Source organism: Grus americana, chromosome 1, assembly GCF_028858705.1.
Source record: "Grus americana isolate bGruAme1 chromosome 1, bGruAme1.mat, whole genome shotgun sequence".
Classification (NCBI taxonomy): domain Eukaryota; kingdom Metazoa; phylum Chordata; class Aves; order Gruiformes; family Gruidae; genus Grus; species Grus americana.
The window spans coordinates 211,349,999-211,377,832 of NC_072852.1; the positions used below are offsets into that span (position 1 = coordinate 211,349,999).

At 44.4% G+C, this 27,834-nt stretch overlaps 1 protein-coding gene across 3 annotated transcripts in view; it reads left to right on the forward strand.

Moving 5' to 3' along the window:
* The window catches only part of ME3 (malic enzyme 3), a 139,296-nt gene that overhangs the window by 69,651 nt on the left and 41,811 nt on the right, over positions 1-27,834 (forward strand). For all 3 annotated transcript variants that reach the window (XM_054809810.1, XM_054809799.1, XM_054809790.1), the window contains exons 2-4: positions 5,923-6,056; positions 7,589-7,738; positions 25,966-26,041. In XM_054809810.1, coding sequence (XP_054665785.1) covers positions 5,926-6,056; positions 7,589-7,738; positions 25,966-26,041 — 357 coding nt within the window. In that variant the 5' untranslated portion in view covers positions 5,923-5,925. The remainder of the gene's footprint in view (positions 1-5,922; positions 6,057-7,588; positions 7,739-25,965; positions 26,042-27,834) is intronic.

The window sequence follows — 27,834 nt, forward strand, 5'->3', positions numbered from 1 at the left end:
GTGCTGTTTCAGTGAATATAACCATTTCACCCAGGGGTCCTACTCCTAGACCTTCCGAGAAACTTCAGAAAGCAACCTTCAGAGTTAGGCCAGGCAATCTCTGCTCTGCTCCTGACCCTGCCACAGACCCGCTGTATGATGGACCAGCTCTGTGCTTAAAAGCGTCACCGGTTGTGAAGGCAACAAGTTCCTCATCGCGTGTGGTTGCAGTCGCTCCAGTATGAAGATGCTTATACTGGTATAGCTCATTCCCAATACCACTTCAAGAGGTTTCCCAGCACACTGCTGAACACTTCTCAGCTTGGTGAGTTCTTCCTAAAAGGAGAAAAAAAAGTAAAGCAACAGAGGGACTGAAGGGCAAGTGCCCAAATACAAGTGCTTCACCTTCATGGCAGCTGTAATTCCATCACAGCTGTCACATTGGGTGAAGGGAAGCTGGATGCTCCTGGCCATGCTGGGTTGTAGGAGATGTCATTCAGGCCAGAGCACAACCCACTGGAAAGAAAAAAGAAAAAAAGGAAAAAGAAGAAAAAGAAAAAAGAAAAAAGAAAAAAAAAGCTGTTTCTGTAAGGCATCATGGTATTATTTTGAATAGAAATGAGCTGAAATACAGAATTTTTTCTTGTATTGGATGTGTGATCATTTGATGAAATATTGAAACTTTTTGTTATTTTAGTGGGTGGAAAATAACTGAAAGGCTTTTTCTCCCTATTGGAAAAATAACTCAAGAAGATTTTTAGTGGTTGGGGGCAGCAATGCCTAGGATACTGCATTTCTGCCTTTTCTGTTCCTTTCTTTTTTAGAAGAGTAATGCCACTGGTTTATTTTTTTTATGCTGATCTTCACTTCTGTTCCAGGGGACGAGCAGAGCTCAGGTCTGTGACCCTGATCAGCCAGCCTCTCTAGACAAGCCAGCGGCGTATTAAGTGCCAAATACTTCTGTCCTCCATTATCTATCCTCCCTGTTCAAAGGTCACAGGAAGTAAATGGTTTGAAATGGTATCTCTTTTTTTTTTTCATTCATTGCAGATAAACTTTGACATTCGTAGTAGCTGTATTTTCCCTGCCATGATACAATATTGTCCGTGTAAAGCCAAATACTGACGTAGAGCTGATGTCCAGTGTTGATGTCAGTCTAGTATTTCAGAAGTCTCCAGTCTGGAGAATACAAATGGTTGCAAGTTTTCTGATGAGAATGTGTTGGGTTTTTTTTAAATTCAGAAATTATGACTCACAAAACCTCAAACTTTATCTTGTGGGGATGGACCGGTTCTGCTATGAAACTCGTCTAGGGGAAGGCTTCTTACGTCCAGGAAGGAAATCTGGGTCAGAAATGTCAGGCACTTCAGCAGAACCAGCTATGTCCTGGGTACAACATTCACCAATGAGAGACCTTGACGCCGTTTCTGGATTTGACAGCAAAATCTTGACCTCCTGCCTCCTGGGCAACTAGTGACTCCTCATCCGCTGGCTGGAAGAGGAATGATTTACCTCTGCCATGTTCTTGCATCAAAGATTTGGAAAATGCTTGGCTCTATCCTGTCACAGAGCAGAAAAAAACATGAAAATGCTTGTGGGATAAAGATCATTTTCTTCTCAGATGTCCTGAATATCTTTTCTGAAATATATGAAGACTTTCTTTTTTTTTTTTTATTGTGCTAGTGCACAATTTATTAATAAAAGAGGTGTCGCGCTGTGCACAAAGCATGGATCTGGCAAACAGGAGAATCAGTTTCAGTCCTTTCCTCTATTCTTTCACAGGGTATTTGGTATCGCTGATGGTTTCACAAACATTTTCACCAGCAGCTGCACCACGTAGATGTGAGCGGCTCCTCCAGCGGTCCATTCCCACTGTTGCATGTCCCCAGTGGCTGCGCCCAGGTTTGCCAGTGTCTGTAGAGCTATCTATGGCGTATCATCAGCCAGGGAAGCTGCTCTGAGCTCAAATGACCAGGTCATTTTTCATCCAGGTACTTCCTCTCGCTGATTAAGCATGTGACTGCACACATGCTTGTGCTGGCACAACCATTGGGATGGCATGGGGATAGGAACAAGCAACAGGTGGTGAGGGAAGGCTGCCAAAACCAAGTTCATTGAGATATGTCCTCAGTTTTTCTTGTGCAACAATAATAACAACAGTTGTTTGTCATAGAGCACCCCTAAATCCATGGAAGAAAATAGATTTTTAACATCTATGTAGTCATAAAGCTGCTCATTAAGATTTTTTCAAGCATTTGTCTGTATGCTTGAGTAGACGTAGTCCAGTAATTACTGATTTTGAATATTTTACTGCCAGCTGTTCATCAAGATATGAATCAGTTGGTTAGTTATGGGTGAAGTTTTCATTACAATTTAAGCTCCTTAGACGCTTCTGAAAATGTTTCCTTCAATCCTGCTGTCTAATCTGCTATCAGCATAGCAGAAATCTCATTAATTAAGGACTAAGACCTTTTATAATCTTCTTCCCAGACTGCAGAATGCATTTAGCATTGCTGTTCATCAGGCTGAGTCCAGCACAGGGCGCTGCTGGTCGTCTGGAACATCAGCCCTGCATGCACAGGAGCAGGACACGCTCAGGCTTCTGCCTAGGAAGGATGAAATTGTGCTGCAAGAGCAGGGTTATCACATGCAATCTGGCATTCGAGCTTCAGCTGTGGGCCAGTGTCAGCTACTTAATAAGACTTGTGGCACTCCATATGCTCCTTGAATAAAAAAAAAAGGGTTAGCACTGAGAAAGCATCCTACACGTCATGTCTGTCTTCTGCTCGGCAATTATGCCATTAATACAAGTTCTGTCTGGTCGAAAACTGGAAGGTAACTGAAGTGGATGAGTTGGGTTTACTATGATGAGTTGATGAGTTGGGTGTACTATTCAGTATCCAAATCTAAATCTTTGCTAACTGGAAGTTAGCAGAAAAAAAAGATGAAAATGCTTGTGGGTTAAAGATTGTTTTCTTCTCAGATGTCCTGAGTATCTTTTCTGAAATATATTAAGACTTTTTTTTTTTTTTTAATTTGTGCTAGTGCACAGTTTATTAAGAAAAGAGGTGTCACACAGTGTTCAAAGCATTTGCTAACTGGAAGTTAGCAGATGTGATGCCCATCTACAAGAAGGGTCAGAAGGAGGATCTGGGGAACTACAGGCCTGTCAGTCTGACCTCGGTGCTGGGGAAGGTTATGGAGCAGATCATCTGGAGTGCCATCACATGGCACACACGGGACAAACAGGTTGATCAGGCCCAGTCAGCATGGGTTCATGAAAGGCAGGTCTTGCTTGACTAACCTGATCTCCTTCTATGACAAGGTGACCCACTTAATGGATGAGGGAAAGGCCGTGCATGTTGTCTACCTGGACTTTAGTAAAGCCTTTAACGCCATTTCCCACAGCATTCTCCTGCAGAAACTGGCTGCTCATGGCTGGGGTGGGCATACTCTTCGCTGGGTAAAAAACTGGCTGGATGGCCTATCCCAAAGAGTTGTGGTGAATGGAGTTGTGGTGGGTTGGCCCTGGCTGGGGGCCAGATGCCCACCAGAGCCGCTCTGTCACTCCCCTCATTCACTAGATGGGAGAAAAAGTGTGACGAAAAGCTTGTGGGTCGAGATAAGGACAGGGAGAGATCACTCACTAATTATCGTCACGAGCAAAACAGACTGAACTGAGAGAGGGAATTCATCTAATTTATTACCAAGCAAAACAGAGTAGAGGAATGAGAAATAAAATCAAATCTTAGAACACCTCCCCCCACCCCTCCCATCTTCCCGGGCTCGACTTCACTCCCGGCTTCAACCTTCGCCCCTCAGCGGCACAGGGGGACGGGGAATGGGGGTTACGGTCAGTTCAGCACACGTTGTTTCTGCCGCTTCTTCATCCTCAGGGGGAGGACTCCTCTCATCGTTCCCCTGCTCCAGCATGGAGTCCCTCTCACGGGGTGCAGACCTTCAGGAGCAAGCTGCTCCAGCGTGGGGTCCCCCACGAGGTCACAAGTCCTGCCAGCAAACCTGCCCTGGCGTGGGCTCCCCTCTTCACGGGTCCACAGGTCCAGCCAGGAGCTTGCTCCAACGTGGGCTTCCCACAGGGCCACAGCCTCCTTCAGGTGCCTCCACCTGCTCCAGCGTGGAGTCCTCCACGGGCTGCAGGTGGAATCTCTACACCCCCTCATCCTTCCTCCATGGGCTGCAGGGGGACAGCCTGCTTCACCATGGCCTTCACCACGGGCTGCAGGGGGATCTCTGCTCCGGAGCCTGGAGCACCTCCTGCCCCTCCATCTGCACTGACCTTGGTGTCTGCAGAGTTTCTTACATCTTCTCACTCCTCTCTCTGGCTGCAAAAGCTCTCTCTCCCTAAGTGTTTTTCTTCTTCTTAAATATGTTATCACAGAGGCGCTGATTGGCTTGGCCTTGGCCAGCAGCGGGCCCGTCTTAGAGCCGGCTGGCATTGGCTCTGTCAGACACAGGGGGAGCTTCTAGCAGCTTCTCACAGAAGCCACCCCTGTAGCGCCCCCCCCACCCCCGCTACCAAAACCCTGCCACGCAAACCCAACACAGGAGTTAAATCCTGTTGGTGGCCGGTCACAAGTGGTGTTCCCCAGGGCTCAGTACTGGAGCCAGTTCTCTTGAATATCTTTATCAAGGATCTGGACGAGGGGATCAAGGGCACCCTCAGTAAGTTTGCAGGTGACACCAAGTTGGGTGGGGGTGTCGATCTGCTTGAGGGTAGGAAGGATCTACAGAGGGATCTGGACAGGCTGGATCAATGGGCTGAGGCCAACTGAGCTTGAGGTTCAACAGGGCTCAGTGCCAGGTCCTGCACTTGGGTCACAACCCCAGGCAACGCTACAGGCTTGGGGCAGAGTGGCTGGGAAGCTGCCTGGCAGAAAAGGACCTGGGGGTGTTGGTCAACAACTGGCTGAATATGAGCCAGCAGTGTGCCCAGGTGGCCAAGAAGGCCAAGAGCATCCTGACTTGTATCAGAAATAGTGTGGCCAGCAGGACCAGGGCAGTGATTGTCCCCCTGTACTCAGCTCTGGTGAGGCCGCACCTAGAGTACTGTGTTCAGTTTTGGGCCCCTCTCTGCTAGAAGGATATTGAGGTGCTGCAGCATGTCCAGAGAAAGGCATCAAAGCTGGTGAAGGGTCTGGAGCACAAGTCTGATGAGGAGCAGCTGAGGGAACTGGGAGTGTTCAGCCTGGAGAAAAGGAGGCTGAGGGGAGACCTTCTCGCTCTCTACAACTACCTGAAAGGAGGTTGTAGCCAGGTGGGTGTTGGTCTCTTCTCCCAAGTAACAAGTGATAGGACAAGAGGGAATGGCCTCAGGTTGTGCCAGGGGAGGTTTAGATTGGATATTGGGAAAAATTTCTTCACTGAAAGGGTTGTCAATCATTGGAACAGGCTGCCCAGGGCAGTGGTTCAGTCACCATCCCTGGAGGTATTTCAAAGACTCACAGATGTGCTTAGGGACATAGTTTAGTGGTGGCCTTGGCAGTGTTAGGTTTACAGTTGGACTTGACGATCTTAAGTATCTTTCCCAACCGAAATAATTCTATGATTCTAAACCTGTTATGTGATTTGTAAAGGATTGTGAGAGCTGGACTTTCAGGAAGGCCATTGAAACTAGTAGGCGTGAGCTAATTAAGTAATATAAGGAAAGCATAACATGACAGAAACACTGAGAATGTATACACTATAAAGTTGTCTACACTACAGAAACCAACCAAATTCTAATGGCAAAAGAGTGTGAGTCATCAAAGTCCTGCTGGCACTGGGACTGCTAATGCAGAAGCTGTAGAGTCTGAGTGGTCCCTGCAGGAGAGGACTGCCTCCAGGGCCTCAGGGGCCCCATGCTGTTGCTTGCTTTCTTCTTGGATATCTCATCTGGTAGTGCATATCGTGCCATTTGAACGTGCCTTCCTCTTTTCTTCCCAGGGAATGGCTTTTACACTGGAAGAGAGGCTGCAGCTGGGAATTCATGGCCTCCTTCCTCCTTGCTTCTTGAGCCAAGACGTTCAAGTCCTCCGTGTGATGAAAAACTATGAGAACAAATCTAACGATCTAGACAAGTATGTCAAAACCGTCTTATTTCCTCCTCCCCCCTCCCTTAATTTTCAGTTCTGTAAAGTCCGCGGGAAGACTTGAGAATCCTGCTTCAGGGCTCACAGGTTTCCCTCAGAGTCACTTTTTTCCAGCTGTCCGTACTCTCCAGCATCACCAAGATTGCTTATTCTGGCCTGTCTGCCTTCACCTCAGCTACATGTCATCCCAGTACCAAACCAGCACTGGTACTGCTTTTTTCTACCACCACATTGCTGGAGAGCTCTGGTATTAGCCTGGGTACAAGCACACAACGAAAAGGCAGCCCCTGCCCTAGAGCACTGGCTGTAGAGTGAACATATGTACTGCACGTACCTATCTATATCCTCATCAATACGTTCACTAAAATACTGGATGGAAGAACAGAAAGAACCTGCCAACTCGTAGGAACAAAATCAAACCCCAGAGGCAGTGATGCGTTTTGACGAAACTTTCTGCTCCTGAGCTTCCATTGCGTCCAGTAGTGTTCCTCAGGGTTATTGAAGGAAGGTGGTGGTTGACTCCCGTTGTGACGGATGGTAGGTTTTGCATCTCCATCTGTCCCAGCTGCCATTGATCTGGGGACTGAGGCAGCAGGACTCTTCCCCTGTAGAGCAATTGCATTGGCTTTTCTGTGTCGCAAACGCCTGTGTCGATCTTGCAAATTATATGCTCTTGGCAGCGCGTGATGCCTTTTTGAAGCCACGCTGCAAGATTGGGTGCTGAACACAAAAAGGAGTTTGTCATTATGTTTGTACAAGTTTCTCAGACAGAAAATCATTTACAATCTCTCCTTATTTTCCTGAGTTTTTCATTTTTCTGGCTTCAATTTGACAAATTCAATCATAGCCAACGAGGCATTTTCAAGAAAGAAAAATCTTTGGAGAAATGTAACGTATTCTAAGTCATTAAGTGGTCATATAAACCGGGTGATGTATGTGTAAGCCTGGATGACACTAAGAATACAAATTTGATTTAACATTTTCATTTTCTAAATTAATGATTTTATCTTTTTTTTTTTCCCCCAAATACAGAATTTAGCTATCCTTCTGGTTTTAGTGATTTAGTAATTGAGAATGCAGGATAATGGAGAGAGAGGTTTTGTGGAAATATTTTAGGAAAGACAGTGCTTTGAAATGTGCTTATTAACATTTGCATATATGCATATTTAATCTTCTTGATTGCATCATAAATGTTGATAATGAAGACGATGTTCCACTCTGTCCCAGGTGGCCCTGAAGTCTACTTTTGACCTTTTCCACTGCAGTTGTTTCTAATGCAAATTCTGAAATTCTGAGGGTACACAGAGGTCTGACTCCAGCGCTACCCAGTCTTTGTGAGCTGTCAGTGAGGACGGTGGAGCCAGTCAGGCCCTCTGGGAAATTTTGCTCCACGATGGAGCACTGAGGAGTGTCAGGGCTTGGGAGAACTGAGTACGTACTGAGTGAGCCAGCTACTGCTTTTTATGAAACTGCCAACATCCATAAATACCAATATATATATATTTTATTTTACTTTTAAGGTACATTGTTCTTATGACATTACAAGACAGGAATGAGAAGCTTTTTTATCGAGTGCTGACCTCTGATATCGAGAGATTCATGCCCATCGTTTACACCCCAACGGTTGGCCTGGCTTGTCAGCAGTATGGTTTGGCTTTCAGGAGACCACGGTGAGTGAAGAGACTGTTCTTGCCCCTTGTTTTAATTTCGTGTGAATGTTTCTTTTGTATCGACACTCCATCTTTATGTGGGTGGCCTGAAACATCTAAAACTCAGTCCCTCATCAAAAGATGGACCAGCAAGCAGCTTCATGCGTGTACATTTGATGATGAGCTGGGGAGTCAAGAATAGCTCTGCCTTCTTCCTATAAACAGCGAACAGAGTGGTTTTGTTCTCAAACAGTACGGTACAGTCTGTGCAACTCAGCTCCACACGGCTCTCTGAACTTAGGGCTGCACCCCTCCCCATCTGCTGTCTCAGGAGCACTGAGTGCCTTCTGCAGTGCTGGTGTTTGAGTAATTACTGGATTTTGGATACGTTGTGCTGATTTTGAACTTTTGTATGCACTTCCACAAACCACCCCACAAGAATCATTTTCATAGGAGATGATGCTCTGCATCAGTGCCCTCCTCGCTGCTCCGAACAGTTACTGTATAAATTCATGCAACATTGAACACTCTGTACTGTGCTGAAAGGCCCTGTTCTGCATAATTCTTTTTAATGATTAATGTTTAGATAAAGCCCTCATTAGCATTCTGAAATACATTTTAGTCCTAGCCTGAAAACTCAGTGGTAAAGTTCAATTTTCTTTGCAAACTTTTTATTTTTTTGTCCTTGAAATGTACCAGTAGGCAGATAAACATTTTCCTTTTGCTATAGAAATATGCAGAGTAAAGGAATGGAATAATACCATTTTAAAAGCGTTTCACAAGCATGATGTTTAACTGCGGTTTCAGCTGAGAGTAGTGTGATAGGTGGGGAAACTGAGGCAGATTCTATTAAGTGAGTCGAGGTCACAGGGCGACCCTGAGGCAGACCTCGAAGATGTGAGGGGTGTGTAGACAGATAATGAATAACATATTATGGGTAAGATTATGTTGGCAAACACGCTTGCATCCTGCTTGTCATCAAAATTTCTAGTAAAGCCACTGTATTCCTTCACATGAGCTGCTCCTCAGGATTGCTTTTTGGTGTGTGTCTGTCCCAGGTAATTGTGTTTTGTTCCCTGATACCCAACTTCTGGATCTGCTGGGCTGTGGGGAAGTCATTCATCTAGTCAAGCCTTGATCATATCCCGTCCTTCTCCTCAGTGTGTACAAGGAAACCGGAGAAGGAATTGCTCTTTGTACAGGGGGAGGACCCTTACTTCTTCTGGGCAGGAGTAAAAGGTAGCAGAGATAAGAGAGCCCAGACTGTCTCCAGGTCTTGAGCTCTGAGCACCATCAAGGAGGGAACTGCTGGATCTCAGCTAATCAAAGTTCACAGCAGCAACTCCTGCTGTAGAACCACTATGTCTTTACCTTCAGTCTGCCTTTACCTTGCAAGAAGTTAAAACAATATTTGGGAGCTTTGCCTCTTTTATTTTCCACCCCTGATGTTACCCTCAGGAAAGGAGGGGTGTCATTCTGTATACTGGACTCTTTCTGCAGTTGTTGCTGTTGGAGAATTGCCCTTCCTGTAACTCACTTCTTTCTCATGCTTTAAACCCACAGTATTTTGCCAATGTGGTGAGAACATCTGTTCTCATAGTCTGACACTTTTGCTGCTGAACTTGGGCTTGGAGCTGTTCTGGATTCCAGCCCGCGGCTTCCGCAGGAAAGGGCAAACTGTCATGCCCTTAGTACGCTGAATTTCCTATGGCGGGGAGTTTGTTTCCCTGAAGATGTAGAGTGAATTTCAGCCTAGCCTCAGATTTGGTTTTAATCAAGGTTTGTTTTAGCAAGAGTGTTTTTGTAGAAAAAAAAAAAGCTATTATATCATGTAAAGTGATGAGATTAAAATGAGAAGCATTCATATGTGTTTTTTTTCGTCAATCTGACTCTTTTTGTCTTGCAGTATATATTTTCTCTCCTGGAGGATATTATGTACATCAGGAGCTGGCCTGCAAGACACTTAGTTCAGGGTAGGATGCCAACACTTTTTGCTAATATCATTGGGACGTGCAGATTTGGGGAGCTCAGGAATTAAGATCTAAGTTTGAATTTCTAACTCTTCCCATGTTTGTTATTCTAAGCCGCACTGGCAGTCTGAAAAGCTGATTCTTCTAACCTCATTTTAATTGTATTGGAAGGTTTTTAAAACAAAATGACACCCATGTAAATACGTCACTGACATTTTAGGGAGAACACAGCACCTAGAGTTGGAGAGGATGTCCAAGCCATTCAGTTTTGCTCTGCTGTCACAGGAAGCCTTATCATATAATCCTGTTCATTAACTGGTTATGTTTTATTTTAAATCTGCAATAAAGCAGCTCCACATAGCCCATTCCAGCACTTAACTCTCCTATAAATAGAAAGTGTTTTTCCCCTAGTATATAACCTAAACTTTCTTTGCAGATGTCATCCTCTCTACAGTAGCCTTTTCACGGTAAAAGACTGGGATCACGTTCAGCCCGGTGGTTTTCCTGCCTGTAGTTTGTGCAGTTCTGCACAGGTTGTCCCACTCTGGTGTCTCCTGTTGGGCTACATTTCTCCTGAAATGCACCACAGAAGAATCATAGAATCATAGAATCTTTAAGGTTGGAAAAGACCTCTAAGATCATCAAGTCCAACCGAGTGAGCACCGCTTGGCCACGGAGGACTGACAGTGTCGAGGAGACTGGAGCAGTTAGATTTTAGCTTTTACTAACACATCCGAGTGTGCCCTTGTCTTTTTTGGCATTATCTAAGTGGTCTGGTCACTGTAATTCATTTTGTCATCTTCTCCCTGTGAATCGTTGACACAATTACCCCGCCAGATATGTGCTGCTCTGTAATTGTGCTTAGCATTTCTCCTCACTACATGTCCTGCTGTGAACTCCATCCTGTTGGTTTCGCCTCATCTCTCCAGTGAATCAAAGTCTTTCTAAACCTGTCCTCCGGAGTGCCATGCTTCCCAGCCCAGCTCTTTGGGTGACGAGGAGCTGGTTTGAATGTTGATCAGGCAAGAGAGCTGATGTATCTCAGTTTTAAAACGCTGCATGTTGCTCTGACACGGATGGACGTGCACATATAGCACAGCTTATGGTGAGGAGGGAAGTCTACAGAATATTGTGCAGTCGTTCCGTGGCCACAGCAGCAGCAAGTGACCTGAGGACAGATAAACTTCTTCTCTGTGTTGAGATCTTTCTCAGCCCCATTAGTGCTTGGCTTTATATTTGAAAGCTGAGCCTGGAAAGATTAAAGCACAAGTAACTTGCTTACAAAGCAACTCTTGTACAAGAGCATCTGAAAATAGTCCTATGAGGTCCAGCAGGGCTTTTCTCATCAGAAGGCATTTATCAGTGTTCATATGGCTGCAGATTTTGTTTGTCAGATGCTGCTGTCATAATTGCAGGGCTCAATTCCTCTTTTACCTTCCCTGGTCTCTAGGTACAAATTCTTAAGGGTGTAGTTTTTACTTGCACTTCTACGGGGCTAGTGTCCAGAGTTCTCCTCCCAGCTCAGGGCTCCAGCATCCTCTCTGCCAGCAGATTTCACAGAATCATAGAATGGTTTGGGTTGGAAGAGACCTTATCTGCTCCAAATGGGATCAAATATCTGCTGATTTTTCCTTTCGAAAAGCTACGCAACCAGCAGTCTTAAAACACAGGTTTTCTCTGTTTACCAGTAGAAAAGAGCCACCAGGAAAAAAAGACTTGCAAACATGAAATTCTTGGCATGCTCATCTATGATGCCCATAGTGTCCCCACTGCTGCTGGTGGGTCAGGCAGAGCTCCTGCATCCCGGCAGGTTCCTGTCTGTTCCCCAAACTCCTACTGCCTTTCTCTCCAGGAGTCACTTTAAATTCTCCCAGCAGGCTTTTCTTTTTCTGTGGCCTCAGACTTTTTCCTATGTGCTGAAAACTCAGGTTTTTAGAACAGCTGGAAGAGAGGTGGAACCATCAGATTATTAAAAGCGACATTCTGGCACTGCCCTCTATGAGCTCTGAAGTTTTTGCTGGAAGGTGTTTGTGTTGAGTAACATTTTCCTATCTTGTTTTCTAGACAGCTCCCTGCTGAGTTACCAATATTCGTTTATTCAAAGTCATGCAATAAGCATTAAAATCTTCAGGCCAAAGTACAATGTCATTTTATATTTTGTGTTTTTAAAATAAAAAATTAGAAATTATTGTGTAACCCGTAAGTACAGGCTGAAGTACCAATTTCACCTCTGTCACACTTATGATAAGGACTCTGTCAAAATCTCTGTCTTCTGTGATCAGACCACGTTAAATAAGCACAAGAGCAACTATGTCCAAAGAGAAACCTTCCTAGCCACCAATCCTGTCTGCAGCAGTAGCCAGTAGCAGATACCTCAGGAGGAGAATAAGACTAGGGTAGGAAAATATGCTCACTTCTGGGAGGCTTCTCAGGTTGTGCTCCTCTACAGTTTGTGTCTCACGGTCTTGCAATTGTAGTTTTGTTACAAAAAATCTGGTGCTGTGTTTGTCTTCACAAGTTCTGGAATGATTGTGAGGGGACAATTCACATTGTCAAGGCCAAGGTATATTGCTGGAAATAGTGTCCCAAGGTGACAAGGTGTAATTCCTCATGCTCAAGGGTGGCCCAGACTTACGAGAGATTTCTTGCAGAGTTGTACAGCTTCAGATCCTATGCTTGAAATACACAGCTTTGCAGTCTGTGTCCTGCAATCCATCCCCAGTTATTCACTCCTCCTTCCCACCACCCTTGTGCCTGCACAGATGTCCATGAATCTGTGCAATGATCTGGTTCAGGAATAAATGCGGGCAGATCTTTTTTGGGCCAGACTAGAGGTAATCCAGCTCCGCCAGCTGCAAAAGGAGTTGTGCTGACATGGTGCAAGGGATGTGGAGAAGCAGGAGCAAGCTGCTGAAGGCATGGGCAGGACAGGTTTGCTTATGTTCAGCAGCAGTGATGACATAATTGTAGCTTCAAGCAAAGGACAGGTTACCTGAGGTACTGAAGAACATGGGCCTTGCAAGTGTTTGCTTTTCAAAGCCTGGGGATCCTTCATCCTCATCAGAAATTTGGTAGGGGGAAGGAATGAAGTGTAACAGAGCAGGGCTTGCAACTTTCTGAGACATTAGTGGAGAGAAGGAGGAATTTTCATTCTTTGATTTCATTAATAGAAAAAGTCACCGTTATCTTATGAAATGCTTCCACCAGCCCTAAAAAAAAGTCTTGAAACTGTGACTAAGAGTCCTTTTTGCTTTAGAGTGAAGATGCAAAATCCTCTACAAAGAAAAGTGCATAGTAGTATTGCGATCTTTTTTTCCTTTTTTCCTTTTTTTTTTTTAATGTAAAATGCACTTAATGAATATCATGATGGGGGTCCTTATGCAGCACAGGACAGAACATGGGCAATGCTATTTAAAAGGTATTTTTTAAGCCGGAGGATCTCTTTTAATTGTGACAGTATCTTTGGAAAGAGACTTTATACTTTTTCAGAAAGAGAAAGCAGAGAGGGAACTTATCTCAGAGCATCGAATCAGGGTTTTATTTCTTCTGTGACAATGAGGGATAGTTTATTACAGTGGCATAAGACCATAGTCTGTCGAGACACTAATTCATGAGCATGCTGGTATTTGAAAGTATAAAGTTGTCAGCTGCTCTGCAAAAGTTTTTGGCATCCCCTGAGAGCAGGACTGGAACAGGTTGGTGCGTCACCATCGGAGGAAAGCTATGGGGTCAAAAAAAACTTGCTTAAGTTCACTCTCCTTCTCTGAAGACATAAATATCCTTGGGGACTGATTGCAGAACAATGCAAAACATGTTGGGGTGAAGCTGAACCTGGAGAATGAAAGCTAACAGGATGCAGACGGTGCGAAAATCGAGTCTGACAGAATAATGATCTGTGTCTCTGATGAAAAATGAGCAAGTGAAACATCAGTCAATCCACAGAATTGTCCTGTCAACAGATCTGACTCTGCTGAGGCTGTTTTTTTTAATGGTGTTGCCCAGTCTGAGCAGCAGGAGAGACAGTTACCTGCCATTTCTAGACACTTTAAACCCAAACCAAATGGAAATTAGAACAAAGATCTAAATCCCATAGACTTGTCCCTAACTACAAAATTGTTTGCACTCCCTCTTCTATAAAACAGTGGAGACCAAAAGTAAGTGGGAAGACTGGGCTTTGGATTATTGTCCTGAAAATTGTATTTTGACAGCACTTTAGGCAATCTCTACATCTTGTAAAAACACTGGTAATCATAACTTCTCTTATTGCCACCAGCCTGGTTCATTCTTCTTCCAGAAGCAACTGAAATCAGTGTAAAAGAAGATGAATGTGTTTCATGATCTGCAATTAGGTACCATCACCATGAGCAGACTGGTCTTGTAACAGACTGAGGGAGGGGATCTGTGGAAAATGTCATGGAGACAGTGTGTACTCAGGAAGCCCTGAAGACATTGGTAGGGGATATAGATGGAACGTAGTCATAGAATGGTTTGGGTTGGAAGGGATCTTTAAAGGTCACCTAGTCCAACCCCCCATGCAATGAGCAGGGGCAGCTAAGTTGTTAAGCAACTCTCCATCATATTTGAGAAGTTCTGGCAGTCCAGTGAAGTTCCTACTGATTGGAAAAGAGGAAACATAACCCCCATTTTTAAAAAGGGAAAAAAGGAAGACCTGGGGAACTACAGGCCAATCAGTCTTACCTCTGTGCCCAGCAAGATCATAGAGCAGATCCTCCTGGAAACTATGCTAAGGCAAATAAGGAGGTGATTGGTGACAGCCAGCATGGCTTCACTAAGGGCAAATCACGCCTGACAAATTTAGTGGCCTTCTATGATGGGGTTACAGAGTTGGTGGATAAGGGAAGAGCAACTGACATCATCTGCCTGAACTTGTGCAAAGCATTTGATATTATCTTGCATGACATCCTCGTCTCTTAATTGGAGAGACATGGATTTGATGGATGGACCACCCAGTGGATAAGGAATTGGCTGGATGGTTGCACTCAAAGAATTATGGTCAACGGATTGATGTCTAAGTGGAAACCAGTGACGAGTGGTGTTCCTCAAGGGTGGGTATTGGGACCAGTGCAAGAAAGACATGGACCTGTTACAGTGAATCCAGAGGAGGACATGAAGATGATCAGAGGGCTGGATCACCTCTCCTATGAAGACAGGCTGAGAGAGTTGGGGTTGTTCAGCCTGGAGAGGAGAAGGTTCTGGGGAGACCTTAGAGCAGCCTTCCAGAACCTAAAGAGTCCTACAAGAAAGCTGGTGAGGGACTGTTTACAAGGGCATGTAGTGACAGGACAAGGGTAATGGCTTTAAACTAAAAGAGGGTAGATTTACATTAGATAGTAGGAAAAAATTCTTGACTGTGAGAGTGGTGAGACCCTGGAACAGGTTGCCCAGAGAAGCTGTGGATGCCCCATCCCTGGAAGTGTTCAAGGCCAGGCTGGATGGGGCTTTGGGCAACGTGGTCTAGTGGAGGGTGTCCCTGTGCATGGCAGGGGGGTTGGAACTAGATGATCTTTGAGGTCCCTTCCAACCCAAACCTTTCTACGATTCTATGACCCAGAACTAGATCAGGTTGCTCAGAGCCCCATCCAACCTGACCTTGAATGTTTCCAGGGATGGGGCATCTACCACCTTTCTGGGCAACCTGTTCCAGTGTTTCACCAGCCTCACCATAAAAAATGTCTTCCTTATATCTAGTCCTAGTTATGAGGCCAGGTTATGGAATGAGGAGGAGAAGACCATAGCTGTCGTAGGTGAGAAGGAAGCAGTTAGCACAGAGGGAGCCCATGGCTGCTGAGAATGGCTCAGCTTGTCTGGAAACTGCTACTGAGAGGTGGTAGAGTGGTTCAAGGGTTCCCATGACTCCCACATTTTCCAGGCAAGTCTTTTCAGCATGCTGTACCCCCATCCTTGTCCCTTCTGTTTCCCCTTCAGTGAAGTGGTTCTCAAATGAGGAGAGGAGCGCAGATTGGCTCCTGGGTGTTTGGAGAGAAGAGCTGGTATATCAGCCATGATCTGAGGTACCATGAAGACTGGGTGAATAGGATGGACATTGTTGGGACTGTGAGGCTGTACCAGGGTTATTAAATGGGGTGAGAGTGAAAAAGGACATAGATCCCTTTTCTCATTAGAAAAACAGTCAGTGCTCGTCCTTCCATGTATATCTCCAGTTTTCCCTCTCTCTTTCTTACTTTTCCTGAGCAAAATGTACGTGCAATGGCTCTAACACTCAGGAGAAACTTCCATGGACATGAGGTAAAATCTCAGGTCCACTGAAGTTAACAGCAAAGTCTTAGATTAATTTATGAAGGTCAGGCTTTCCCCCTCCTGTCATAGGTGATTTAGATCTAAGTTTGTTGAAATTCCCTGATTTACCAGGAGAAGCTCGAAGGAAGAGGTGGAGTTCGCCAAAAGAAAGAGGTTGACCTGGTGAAGGAAATTCAAGAGGATGTGTTCGCATTTAATCTGGCATAAATCTATGCTGCTGCCACAAGAAACAACCCCACCTTAAACAAAAAATGCCAAAGACAGGGAGGAGGATTATTTAGAATAGTGAATACCAGGATGTAAATTGGAGGGGAAATAACACTGACTATCATGAAACCTTGGACAGCAATATCCATTGGGCTGTGGGACAGCCTCCCATGGACTATGCTTTGTGACTTGGGGACATTTTTTATGAGGAGCAATCCTCTTTTTTAATTGTTTCATTTATGGAATATTTATATTAATAAATGATACATTTTTATTACATAATTTATATTGGCTTTTATATGCTACTGCAAGGTAACTGTGAAATGCTGTCTCATGTTGCTCTGTAACGGCTGTGTCATAGCTAGCAGGCTAGCACCATTTCTGAAAGAGAAACCAACAGGCAACATAAAAAGCTGTTTTGCATTTGCCCAAGACTTCCCCAACAGGTCTGCACAAGTGAGGGCTTCTGTGCTTGATACTGTAATTCTTACTTTACTTGGGTTTTCCTGTATTCTGGGGTTCGTTTCTGGAGAACTCTGTGTGGAGATATACTGTTCAAATATTTTGACAAGGCAAGCCACATACATCTTTTGTACACAATTGTGGAAGACCTGCTGTAAAAGTTGCGGATATTTTCTGTATTTGCTGCAATTTATGGCAAAAGTTAAAAGATTTTTATTAGGTGGATTCACTAAGACAGAATATGCCAGGTTAGATTTAATTCATCTGAAAGCTGATTGCTCCGATATTGTCAAAATAGTATTTCTTTTCTTTGTCAAGCTTGGTCCTAATTCTGTGTTCACTCTTGGGGCTCCCTGCAGTGCACTTTAAAAGCAAAGGTGTCGGTCTTGGAAGAATTTGCACAGCTCAGGAAGGAAATATAATTAGGGTAGGATTTAATTTAACTTCCCAGGGATTTTTGATCCCACCTTAACCTCTGTACTATCAAGTAAAACAGAATACATTGTGTGCTTAGCAGTGAAAACAGATAAGAGCTCCTTGGTCAACATCGTTGAGCAACAGCACTGATTGCCCATCGCAACACGTTTCTCTTTGCAACCCTGTGATCTTCCAATTACTGAGATCCTGCCGGGATCCAACACACAGGCTGGTTTAGGACTAAGCCTCCAAAAAGGCAGAGTAAAATCAGAGCTGAGTTGGATTTTCCTAGACTTAAATTTGTTTTTGAATGGAGGGTTTCAAGCCCCTTGAGCGTGATGAGCAAAGGATACTGAATTTGGGAAATGACCACACTTGCTGGTTGGGGGGATCCCTGATCAGTGGGATCTTATGTCTCACCTCAAAACCTGGTCTTTACCCATGTGCATCTGTAAATTTACGCGTGGGTGGCAGAGCAGTTATGAGCAGCCTGGTTTCTCCCTCTCCTTCCTGCACATCAGCAAGAAGGGAGCTCTGGGTGCTGAGGGTGAGCAGGAGTCAGATCCCATACTGCAGACCTTCTTGGCTTTTACCCAGGTCTTGGCTCCAGGGGCTCAATCCTTATGTAGATCTTCTCCGAGCTCTTCGTAAACACCACTATTGAAACACCAGTACTGAAAAGACGCTGGAAAAATATTGTTTCTGAAGCTTTGAAATACAGACAGGATTTAACCACTGAATTATGCTATGACATGACAATTCTCTGGTTAAATCCTTCTGTCTTGAGAATCCAGTAGGGGCAAGCGGCTCATGACAAGCCAAAAGCAATGTGAGTCTGTTGGCCTCCTTTAATCCTTCACTATGTATAGCAGAGATTTGCTGGGGACCTGATGCTAACCCTCTGCATTTTCACATTGCCGCATAATGACCAGTAGTTACTGCACTGGTCTTTCTTCATCGACGCTCCCTGGGGAGGAAGAAAGGGCTATTTATTCTTTAGGCTGTTTCTTGATTAGCAGAACCAATGAATTCAGGATTCCTCCTGATTTCTGTCCACTGTCCCCTAACATGTCCCCTTTGCAAGACCTTCTGTTCCCTTCCACATCCCTTTCATCCCTTCTCCATATCCACCTGTGCTCCACCATAGCCACCCACACCAGCTGGTGCTTCTCCCCTTCCCTCCCCTCGTCTTTAGGGAGCAGCGGGCACAGCTTTGGGTGCTCTGCTTGCTGTCCCCTCTGGTTTCCTACCTGTGCGGTTTTGATCCTGCCCCATAACCTTTCCCTATTTTCATTTGGTTTCCTCTACAGTCAGCTTTTTCCTCCTTTTCTCTGCCTTCTGCATAGCCCCACAGCCCAGGAAGGCCCTGAGGCTTTGGTAGGTCTGGGCTAGTGAGGGCTCAGTAGGAACTAGGTGTGAAGCAGCACGTTGTGTCTAGCTGCAAGCTATCTTTTTGGCCAACTGTCAGAATAATTGTCAGAGGAAGGTCTGTGTTCCCCTCCCCAGAGTGGTGGGGACATGTATAAGATATAATAATATCTCTGTATAGATTTCATTAATAGTTGATTGTGCTTGGTTTCTATTATTTTTTCATCAGTACCTCAGGGTACTGTTCAGCATCCTACAATTTACAAAGAAAATTATCTAAACCAACAAAAAGTTCTTGGCTTTTATTATAAACAAATCTGTAAAAATAGCTGATGGATCACCACAGAGTTTTTATCCAATTTGATGATTAATTGTACTGTAGTATTTAGTCAAATCAGTGCATGCTAGCGCATACTTTCTCTCCCAAGCCTGTAGCCCACAGGCATTTATAATCTCAAGCTCCCTAAAAGAGCCAAGCAATTTCAAAGTTTATTTTCTAATCCTGAAGACTCTTATCCTGTTCTGGCACAGACCTGAACCAAAAAAATCAACAACAGGGGTGCAGCTGGTGGAAATGTCTCTCGAGGCTCAGATTGCTCAACCTGTCAATTTTGTGTATGAGTCTTGAAAGTGTAAATAAATAAAACCAAATGTAGGGCTTTACTGTAACCACATTTTACTGCATCTCTAGCAGTCTGGCTTTGAATCCTGAGTGGGTCATCCAGCCTGTTCTTCTGGCACAGCAGTGACCATTTTCTGTGGTTAGCACGCTCTGAAAACCAAGGCCATCAGCTGATCCCTCCCTTGTGCATGTCCCCTTCGCAGCCTTGGACAGCCGGAATACCTACCAGTCATCTGGGCTTGGGGCATAATTCAACCAAACTCCAAAGAGCAGAGCGCGGCGTGCGGCAGCAGTCAGCATCCTTCCACAGTGACAAGCCAACTTGTCTTTTTCTTAACTGAGCGTGAAGATAATTTTGCCAGGTGAACCTCAATGTTACTCTGAGACAATCTTGCCCAAAGCTTTCCAAAAGCATCATGCCTTTATGTGAGGCAATGGCTGTCATCACTGCAGAAGGTCAGTGTGCCGTGCCTGTCAGAGCCCTTTCCTGTGCAGCCTCCTACCTCAGTGTATGTTCCTGGCCACCGTCTCACAACTTTTTCATCATTGGTCAACAGCAACCTCGTGCAGGCTTGGATGTTGGCAAAGATCTGACTTATCTCTTTTGTTTGTTGCTTTTTTAAGCAATGGCTTCCCATGGACTTCCTATCCATTCTGAGGGAAGTCCAGGCCCTACCAAGTCAAAAAACTCAAGGACTTTTATGTGAGCAGGATTTCATCACCTTCAGGTTGTGAGGGGAGATGCTTAACCTTTATCCTGAGCATTTTTGTTCTGAGAATGAGCCTTTCCTATCCGGATGAAAACATTGAATCATAATGCCTGCCTGTCTGATAGAAGCATTGTGAGTATGTTCATTTTCTTAATGCTAACCCACCTGGTGTCTTTATCCTCTCCTCGCTTGTGGAGCAAGTTTCCGTCATAGCACCCAGACTAGAAGTTAATAAGTGGAAAGAAAATGAAACAAAAGCCTGAGGTTTCTTGCTATAATCATGGTTTAGTCTTGCAATTCATTGCACGCTGGCACGGCAGCACACACACACATGAGGAGCCAGACTCCGTGCAAGCACCGTTTCTTGTGTTGGATGACAAGCAGGGTGTGTCTGGAGAATCAGGGACCTTAGCTACTATTTTAATCTGCTTTGCTCCATCAGTCCCTCTTCTCAGGAACAAATAATTATATAAGGCAAAGATTGGTAGCCCATTACAGAAGACATCTCTGCTCTTTCTTTTCTGAGATCCAATAAAGAAGATTGATGAACTGTGTAGAAAGCACATGGAAAGTGCAGTTGAGTTTTTTGTGTTCTCCATGCTATATACCAAACCCTGGGCAAGCCTGACCATTGCACTTTCTGTAAATATCGGATAATGCTGTTCAAATATATACCTCTCCTACTAAGCAAGTATCAGCGAGTACTCCTTTTAGAGGAGTGAGGGAGGAAAAGAACGATGAAACTGCATTGGTTGAGTGGGTTTTCAGTGCTTTTCAAGTCCTGTCAACTGAGGAGCTTTTGAGATGCTTCTGACAGTGTGTCTTTTCCTCCACAAAGACATGAATATCATACAAGTGTGGTCCTATCTCAGCTAGGAAGGGAAATTCCTGTGAAGCAAAGAGTAGGGTACTTTTGCTTCATGCTGGTATACAAATCAGTGATCCAGTGCCATGATCTGTTCTGCTCTTCTGTGGCTTTTGACCAGGATGGTAAAGTCAGTGGATCTAATTGCTGCCTGTAATTCATATATGGTAAGTGTAAAGAGGCCATTAATTGTATAGATGTAAACAGGCAACTGAAGCCGTAGGAGTGCTACCCAAAACCACACTACAAGACTGTAAGAGGAGCACAGCACTGGCCAAAGAGGTTTTACATGGGGCCTGATAAAGCAAAGGCATTGGTTGCATTGGATTTCTGCTTGAATGCATGGCAGAGGCAGCAGCAGGCTAGAGAAGTGGGGGGAGACAACACCAGGAGGATTGCAAACTCAGCCGCAGAAGCACTGGAAATTGCCAGGGAAAAGCTATTGGGAAACAGGAGGGAGAGTTTGGGGTAGAAGGGAAGTGAGGAGAGATTTGGAGCTGTGAGGAAAGAAGTTGCATAATCTTTTTCACTCCCCTCTGTGTTTTGGGAAATGAAGCTTTGCACATTCTCTGTAAATGAACAATAGTGCTTCAGAGATAGCACTCCTGGCTCTGTCGTACATTGTTCTTCTAAGGGGAAATAGCTCACAAGGCAGCATTGCTAACCACGAAGATCAGAAAGGGGAACACTACTTTGCCTTTTTGGAGAAGTAACCACTCATGGAATGAAAGCATTAAAGAATATTTTTGTTTCCTAATACCTGAGACATATTAAAACTTGTTCCTTCCCAAATGTCTAAAAGAAATGAACGTTATTCTAAAAAGCCATCACCAGTGTCTGGCATTGCTTCTTCTGGGCATCAGATGTGTCCTGTTTTCCTTGTCCCTGAACTCTTTCTAAAATGAGCCTTGCAATTCTGGGGTTGTCTTCATTGTGGGTCTTTCAAAATGCCATCAGGATGGGCAAATTCTAACCAGTACTGAGCACCACGGCAGGATCCTTCCTGTGGCTCACGTGGTAAGCTTTATAATTCCTGGAGCACTTCCATGAACTCAGCCAGAACAAAATCAGAAAGGAAAAGAAAATGTTCGTGCCTTAGGGATGAGAAAAGACCCAGTGTGGTGTAGGTGAACATATCGAACCCCTTTGACAGATTCTGCAGTGATGATCCGCAGTCTGCTGGATCTTACAGTCCAGTTCGGGCAGCTTGACTTGACTTGCTGAAATCCAGGTAGAAATACTGCCTCAGTGACAAGTCCAGTTGTAACTCTCCTTGAAATTTCCTGGAACCTTACAGCTGTGCTCAGTGGCACAATAATATCTAGTCTGACTTCCACCTTCACTAAAGGCAGCTGTAGTGAAACCTGTGATGTTAATGGACTGCATAGGAGACTGGAGCTCTGAAACCCTAATGAGTGCAGGTTGGAGCACTCCCCACTCTAAATTACCCCCACGAAGGTGACGGCTCTCTGAAGGTTACTGATTAGCCAGAAGTAGTGGTACAGTGTGTACATTCTGGCTTGACATTGCTGGGGCGGTTAATTTTTACTAAGCTCTATTTCTTGGGGTTTTACCCCCATGCATGTGTGTTTGACTTCCAGCTAACTGTGTGCATAGCTGCTTCCCTGGGGGGGATAAAGATACACGATGACTAAGCCCACGTGGAATGGCAGGATCCTGGGCACAGGTGAGTCTTCTGGTCCAGAAAACCAGGATATGTGTTTGGCCCACACAGTGCCCATGTTACCTGACTTGATCAACGTGACTTATCTTTTTAGTGTCTTATTTTAATTGAATTATTTTTATTGAGTCCCAAGGGGATTAAAGTAAAACTGCCTCGCTGTCTTTTTGTTTCTGTGAAGCAATTTATCAAATGTAATCCCAAGAGAGATGGAGAAGGTGTGATGATAAAAGCAGCATCTGTTGCATTCCCTCTTCAGAATGCTTAGGCTGCATCTTTTCCTCAGAAAAATCAAATTAATTGGTTTTATTGCTGCTTGGATGTTTCTTATTTACTACTGGTCCATATAGACCAGCCTGTCACTCTCAGTATTCAGAGCTCTACCCTGCTGTCCTCAAAGGCACAAATAGGCTTTTGCTCCTGTTACCTCTCCTATAAGCTGTGTACCCTTGAGAGAAACCTGTCTGCTACTCTCCCCTGTTCAGTCATCAGGAAACCTTTTGCTGAATTCAGTTTGCAGAGCTTGTGTGTTCCTTCTGCCTGCCTTGCAGAAGGGATTTTAGGAAAGATTAACCTTCCGCCAATTTTAGGCATCTTATTTCAATGGGTGAGTTCACCAGCTCATCTCTGTGGGTAACTGTTATCATCAGGGGAGAGAGTGCAGCTCTCCTGGGGACCATTCAAAATGAGAAATTACTTCTGACCCTCAAGTCTAAAGTCTGATGTGTGTTTGTTTCCCTTCACATCTTCCTAAAAACACAGCGAACTCACTGAAGTGCCTGTCAGAGTTGGTCATTTCATACTTGGTCTGCAAAGGGACTTCCAACTCACCTCTACCACGATCCTCTTGAATACCTGATGGAGTCCACTGTGCCTGGACCAGGGTCAGGAATGTGCTCCAACTGGGTGCCCAAAGGCATTGGAAACTGTTGTGCTTGATTGAAACTGGGCCCTTGGCTCTTGCATTCAGCGTCAGGGGAATATGAGGCTTGCTTAGATATGTGCCCACTTCCCGATGTGGTTGTGTCAGTGAGAGAGGTCGCTTTCCTCAGATGGATCACCATTTCTGCTCCTGAAGGTTGCCCTTCCAAAGCTGGTAATGCCATTAGTGTGTTAATTGTTAGTCTAAATTGAGCCATCTGATTTTGCCTGAAGTAAAGTAAGGAGCAATGGTTCACCTGAATTGCTCCATGCCTGTGACAGTGGAGATAAGCAGCTAGCACTAGGGATCTGGTCAGTGGCATAGCCCGAAGGGAGAGCAACTGTGTGTCATGGCCATTTTGTTTTCAGAAAAGGATCAACATACTGGACAGGAGGGCCTGCTTAACATCAGATAAACATAATATTAAAGAAGGGAATGCAAATTCTGAGAGGGGTGCCTCTCTGTGCTTGGTTCTCAGTCACCGACCTGGCTATCTAAGCCAAGCCAGTCCTTCCTCAGGCAAAGCATACCATGATGATAGCTGGTAGAGCCCTTCTCCCAAGAAGCATTGTGAGACCAGTCATCAGATTTTGGAAGACCCAGGCTGAACTCTCTCTCCTGCCAGATCTGGAGCAGGGATTGGAAACCAGCCCATGGCCCTCCCAAGACAAGAGTCGGTCAGGAACTCTTCAGAGGTAGTGGGTATCTACCCTCCCCCCTTGTATCAAACAACTCACAATTCATCGAGCCACAGGACCGGTGGTTGGTAGACAGTTGGGTTTCAGCTTCTGCTTCGAGCACTTGAGTGTCTTTCAAAGGTTGAATAGGTGGTGGGCTCCCTTCAGCACTGAGGAGATGTGAACATATGAAACATGCAGCTAGATGCTTAAGTGATAGGTGTCTTGATTATGTATGGAAAATGCTACTTTAAAACAATAGCATTCTTTTAAAAAGCATCTCATAACTTGAAGTATCTGCAATGATGTTACTAATTTCTGCTTTTAATTCCTGGTTAATAACTCTTTTCTAAACATAGATGGCAGCGGTACAGTAACCCTTTTTTATGAAGATTAACATCTGTGAATACTGTCTTTGAGATAGGCCATGTGTATGTGATTAGTTCGTTGGTTACTGGGCACAGTTTTAAAGAATTATGCTGAATAAATGAACCATTACTTTCCTTTTTTTTTTTTTGCATTTCTGATCTTTCTGTGTGATTGCGACTTGATCAGTGTTGAAGTCAGCACTTCTATTTTTCTTCTTTTCAAAGTAAAGGGCTTTTTCGTTAGGAATCCCACAGTTAACTGTGGGAAGATATCTGCCCTCCTAGAAGAGTCATGTGAGAGAAGTCCTTGCTGGAGAGAGTAGCCCAATTATGTTTGATTATTCATCATTTATATCGACTTACAATGGAAGTTGTTCTCAGTTTTCTCTAAAAATGAGACTTCTTCTAGCTAACATTTCACATTAGAACCCCAAACCGTGACCGGATCTGAACTTACTGGGGCTGAGCAATAGTAGAGAGAAGTAAGCAGCAAAAATGCAATTCTCTATTGTTCCAGCTGATACTAATCACTGCTACAACTCCTGCTTTTGTGAGCGGGTAACAAGGCACGGAAAATGTGTGCCTCCTCCTGCCAAGAGGAGTCATTGAGTTAGAGCTCTTTATTTGTGCTGATTAGAGAGCACTGTGAGAAACGTAAGTAATTTACCCTGAGACGCATACAGAGGAAGTTGTTTCTTTGAGGTTAGCACTGCCTAAAAGGAGCTTCAAAAAAATCCCAAAATATCTGAGCAGAGATCAGCCAATGTGAGTAATACTATCCTGGGTATTAGAAGAATCCCTGCTAAAGATGCTATTTTTGGTAATAACAGCAAAGAGGAGAAAAATAAGCCACAAGTCTAAAACATGTTTCAAGAATGCTGTCTTCCAGTTCCTAATTTTATTAAAAAGAAGGCACTTTTGTTTAAACAATGAAGACCTTTGTGTTGAGAAGTGATTAGCCTTAGTGCAATCAGGTATGCTGTTGTCCGTGCAAATGCTGCATGCTGACTTTTCATCCAAACATTTCATTTTCTGTTTCACTTCTCATAATTTTTGGTGGTTCTCATTTGGTGAATGCAAGTGTCAAAAACTGGGGTCACATATTCAGGAAAAAAATGGTGCTGCAAGGGCAGGTTTGGCTTGGTCAAAGCAAATGCCATGGCAAATATTGATCCGATTGGATCCAGCTGGAGCTCTCTTGACTGGAGAGGGGACCCGAAATGTCTAGCTCTGCAATAGCCATCCATATCGCAGACATTGGTAGCTGGATGAGAAGGATTCTGCTTTCACTGTTTGTACTGCCAGCAATAAGCTCCCTGGGAAAGAATGTGTAACAAGGTTTAAGATAATCATCAGCCTCCCCTGCATTTATCAGAATTGTTTTAACTAGAAAGCTCTTCTGCACTATCCGGAGTTTGCTCCCTGAAGCAAAGATGTTTCACAAGGGTGAAACGTGCAATGCTATGGCTGTTGAGTGAAGTTGCCATTAAAGATCTTGAGCCTTAGGGTTTTGAAATGAGAACTAAACTTGGTATTAGCAGTCCCTTGAGGTCTCATTTCCATGCCAGCGAATAGCCTGGTTTTGTGCTCCGTAGCTCATTTCCCTGCATTTTCAAGTTTCACCTGTTTTATTTTATCTTGGACTTACTAATTTTATGACAAGGCTTCTTTTTCTTCTTTTTTTTTTTTTCCTTTCTTAGGGGGTTGTTTATCACCATCCATGACAAAGGCCATATTGCAACAATGCTAAACTCTTGGCCTGAAGAAAATATTAAGGTATGTAGCATGTTTTCTGTGGACTGGGAAATTACAGGGAGTTGGGTGGAAAATGGGATATTGAATGGAACTGCTTGGCTTTATTTACAGAATTGCCTATTTAAAAGGACAAGCTAAGAAATATTCCCTTCCTCAGAGAGTTTCCAAGCTAGTGGTTGGATTTCAGAGACTTTATCATGTGTGTATGAGGTCAAGAACATCTTTATCAAAGGAAGCAGGACCTTAGGCAATAAAAAGAGTGTGCATGATAATAAATTTATACAGAATAGGGGTCCTAGTGAAGAAGTAAGATATGTGTGTTGAAGAATTCTGTGGCTATGTCACAACTTGCTAGATGTACCAAAGCTCTTTAAGATATCTCTGTAACCAGCTGGCTTGTAGGACTCCTTCCCAAATCCAATGAGTCATGCAGCATCCAGAACACTGGCAACTCTGCAAACAATATTTGATATCCAGCAGCTGAAAATATTACTGACACTCCACCCAAAAAGTGATCTTGTGAAGTGTTTTTCACTAGAGCTCGGGGCTGGGCAAGTCCCTGGCATGAAATAAAGTCAACACTTTAGACCGGTCTTGTCAGTCACCTGCTTCCCTCAGTGTGAAGGTACATGTGCCTGGGAATGTCCCTGGCTATTGACAGAGCTTCGGTCCCCTATCAGTCAGCTGTTTCTTCCAGGAACAAAGGTTTGGCAGCTGAGAAAATCTTGCAAGCATTTTCCATTTCTAATGGAAAAAAAGGGAATTTAACATTTTTCCAGAGAAAAGTAATCATATTCTTCTAACCTTTTCTTTGGAACCACAGAGAACAGATGCAAACTAGATATTTTGTCCTTGCTCTGTCCAAAGATCTCAGTATTTCCGTTTGTTTCTGACTCAGGACTATGAGCAGAACTCATTATAGCTAATAGATATGTTTTTGCAGATGGGGAAACTGGCACAGAAAGGTTAGAGACTGTTGTTGAAACAGCCCCCTCTGGCACCCAAAACAGACCATAGGAAGGGCAGTGGTCCATGGAAGAAATTCAGAATATCTACTTTCCAGGTTTGCCAGACTACAAGGGCAGCTAATTTCATCAGTATCACTGTTTTGGACTGCAGGGTTCCCTGTGTATTTGTGCACAGGCTTCTCCATGCCTGAACTGGTAGGCACTGGAACACCTGAGATTCTGAGATAAGTAGGGAGGCACCTGGACTGCACCTAAGTCCCTGGAGGGACCCAGTGTTTTGAAAAGGCAGAACACCAACACCAGTAAATCCCATTAAAGACAGTGAAGAAATACCTGGAGATGCTGCCCCACCTTTTGCTTTGTGGCTCCTTAGCATTTTCTGTGGAAATGGGAAATCTGGGTTGTAGGCCTGGATCTGCTGCCTGGAAGAGCTGGAAGGATCTGCTTAGCTTAGCAAAGCCTCAGCCAAGCTCTGATGTGCCCCACCTCCACCCCTCCCGTTGAAGCTGCGCTGCTTTTGAAGAATCAGAGTGCCAGAAGCAGAACAAGCAAAAGAAGCCATTTCTGAGCGTACTCATGTGGGACTGTGGGGTTTTTGTGTATCTTCCAGAGTGGCTAATGAAGAAATATTGGATAAAATGCCAATAGCCCTCATCAGTGCCTCCCCTTGCTAATTTTCTCTCTGGTTCCTTAATCTTGTACTCTTTTCTGCATGAGGGCCCAACTAGAGCAGGAGGAATGCAGAGAATCATACAGGATAGTGTTGTGGTAGGGTGTCATCCTGGCAGCTATGAGTTCAAACCACCTCAAAGTGAGGATAATCTAGAAACCACATCTCCTATTCCA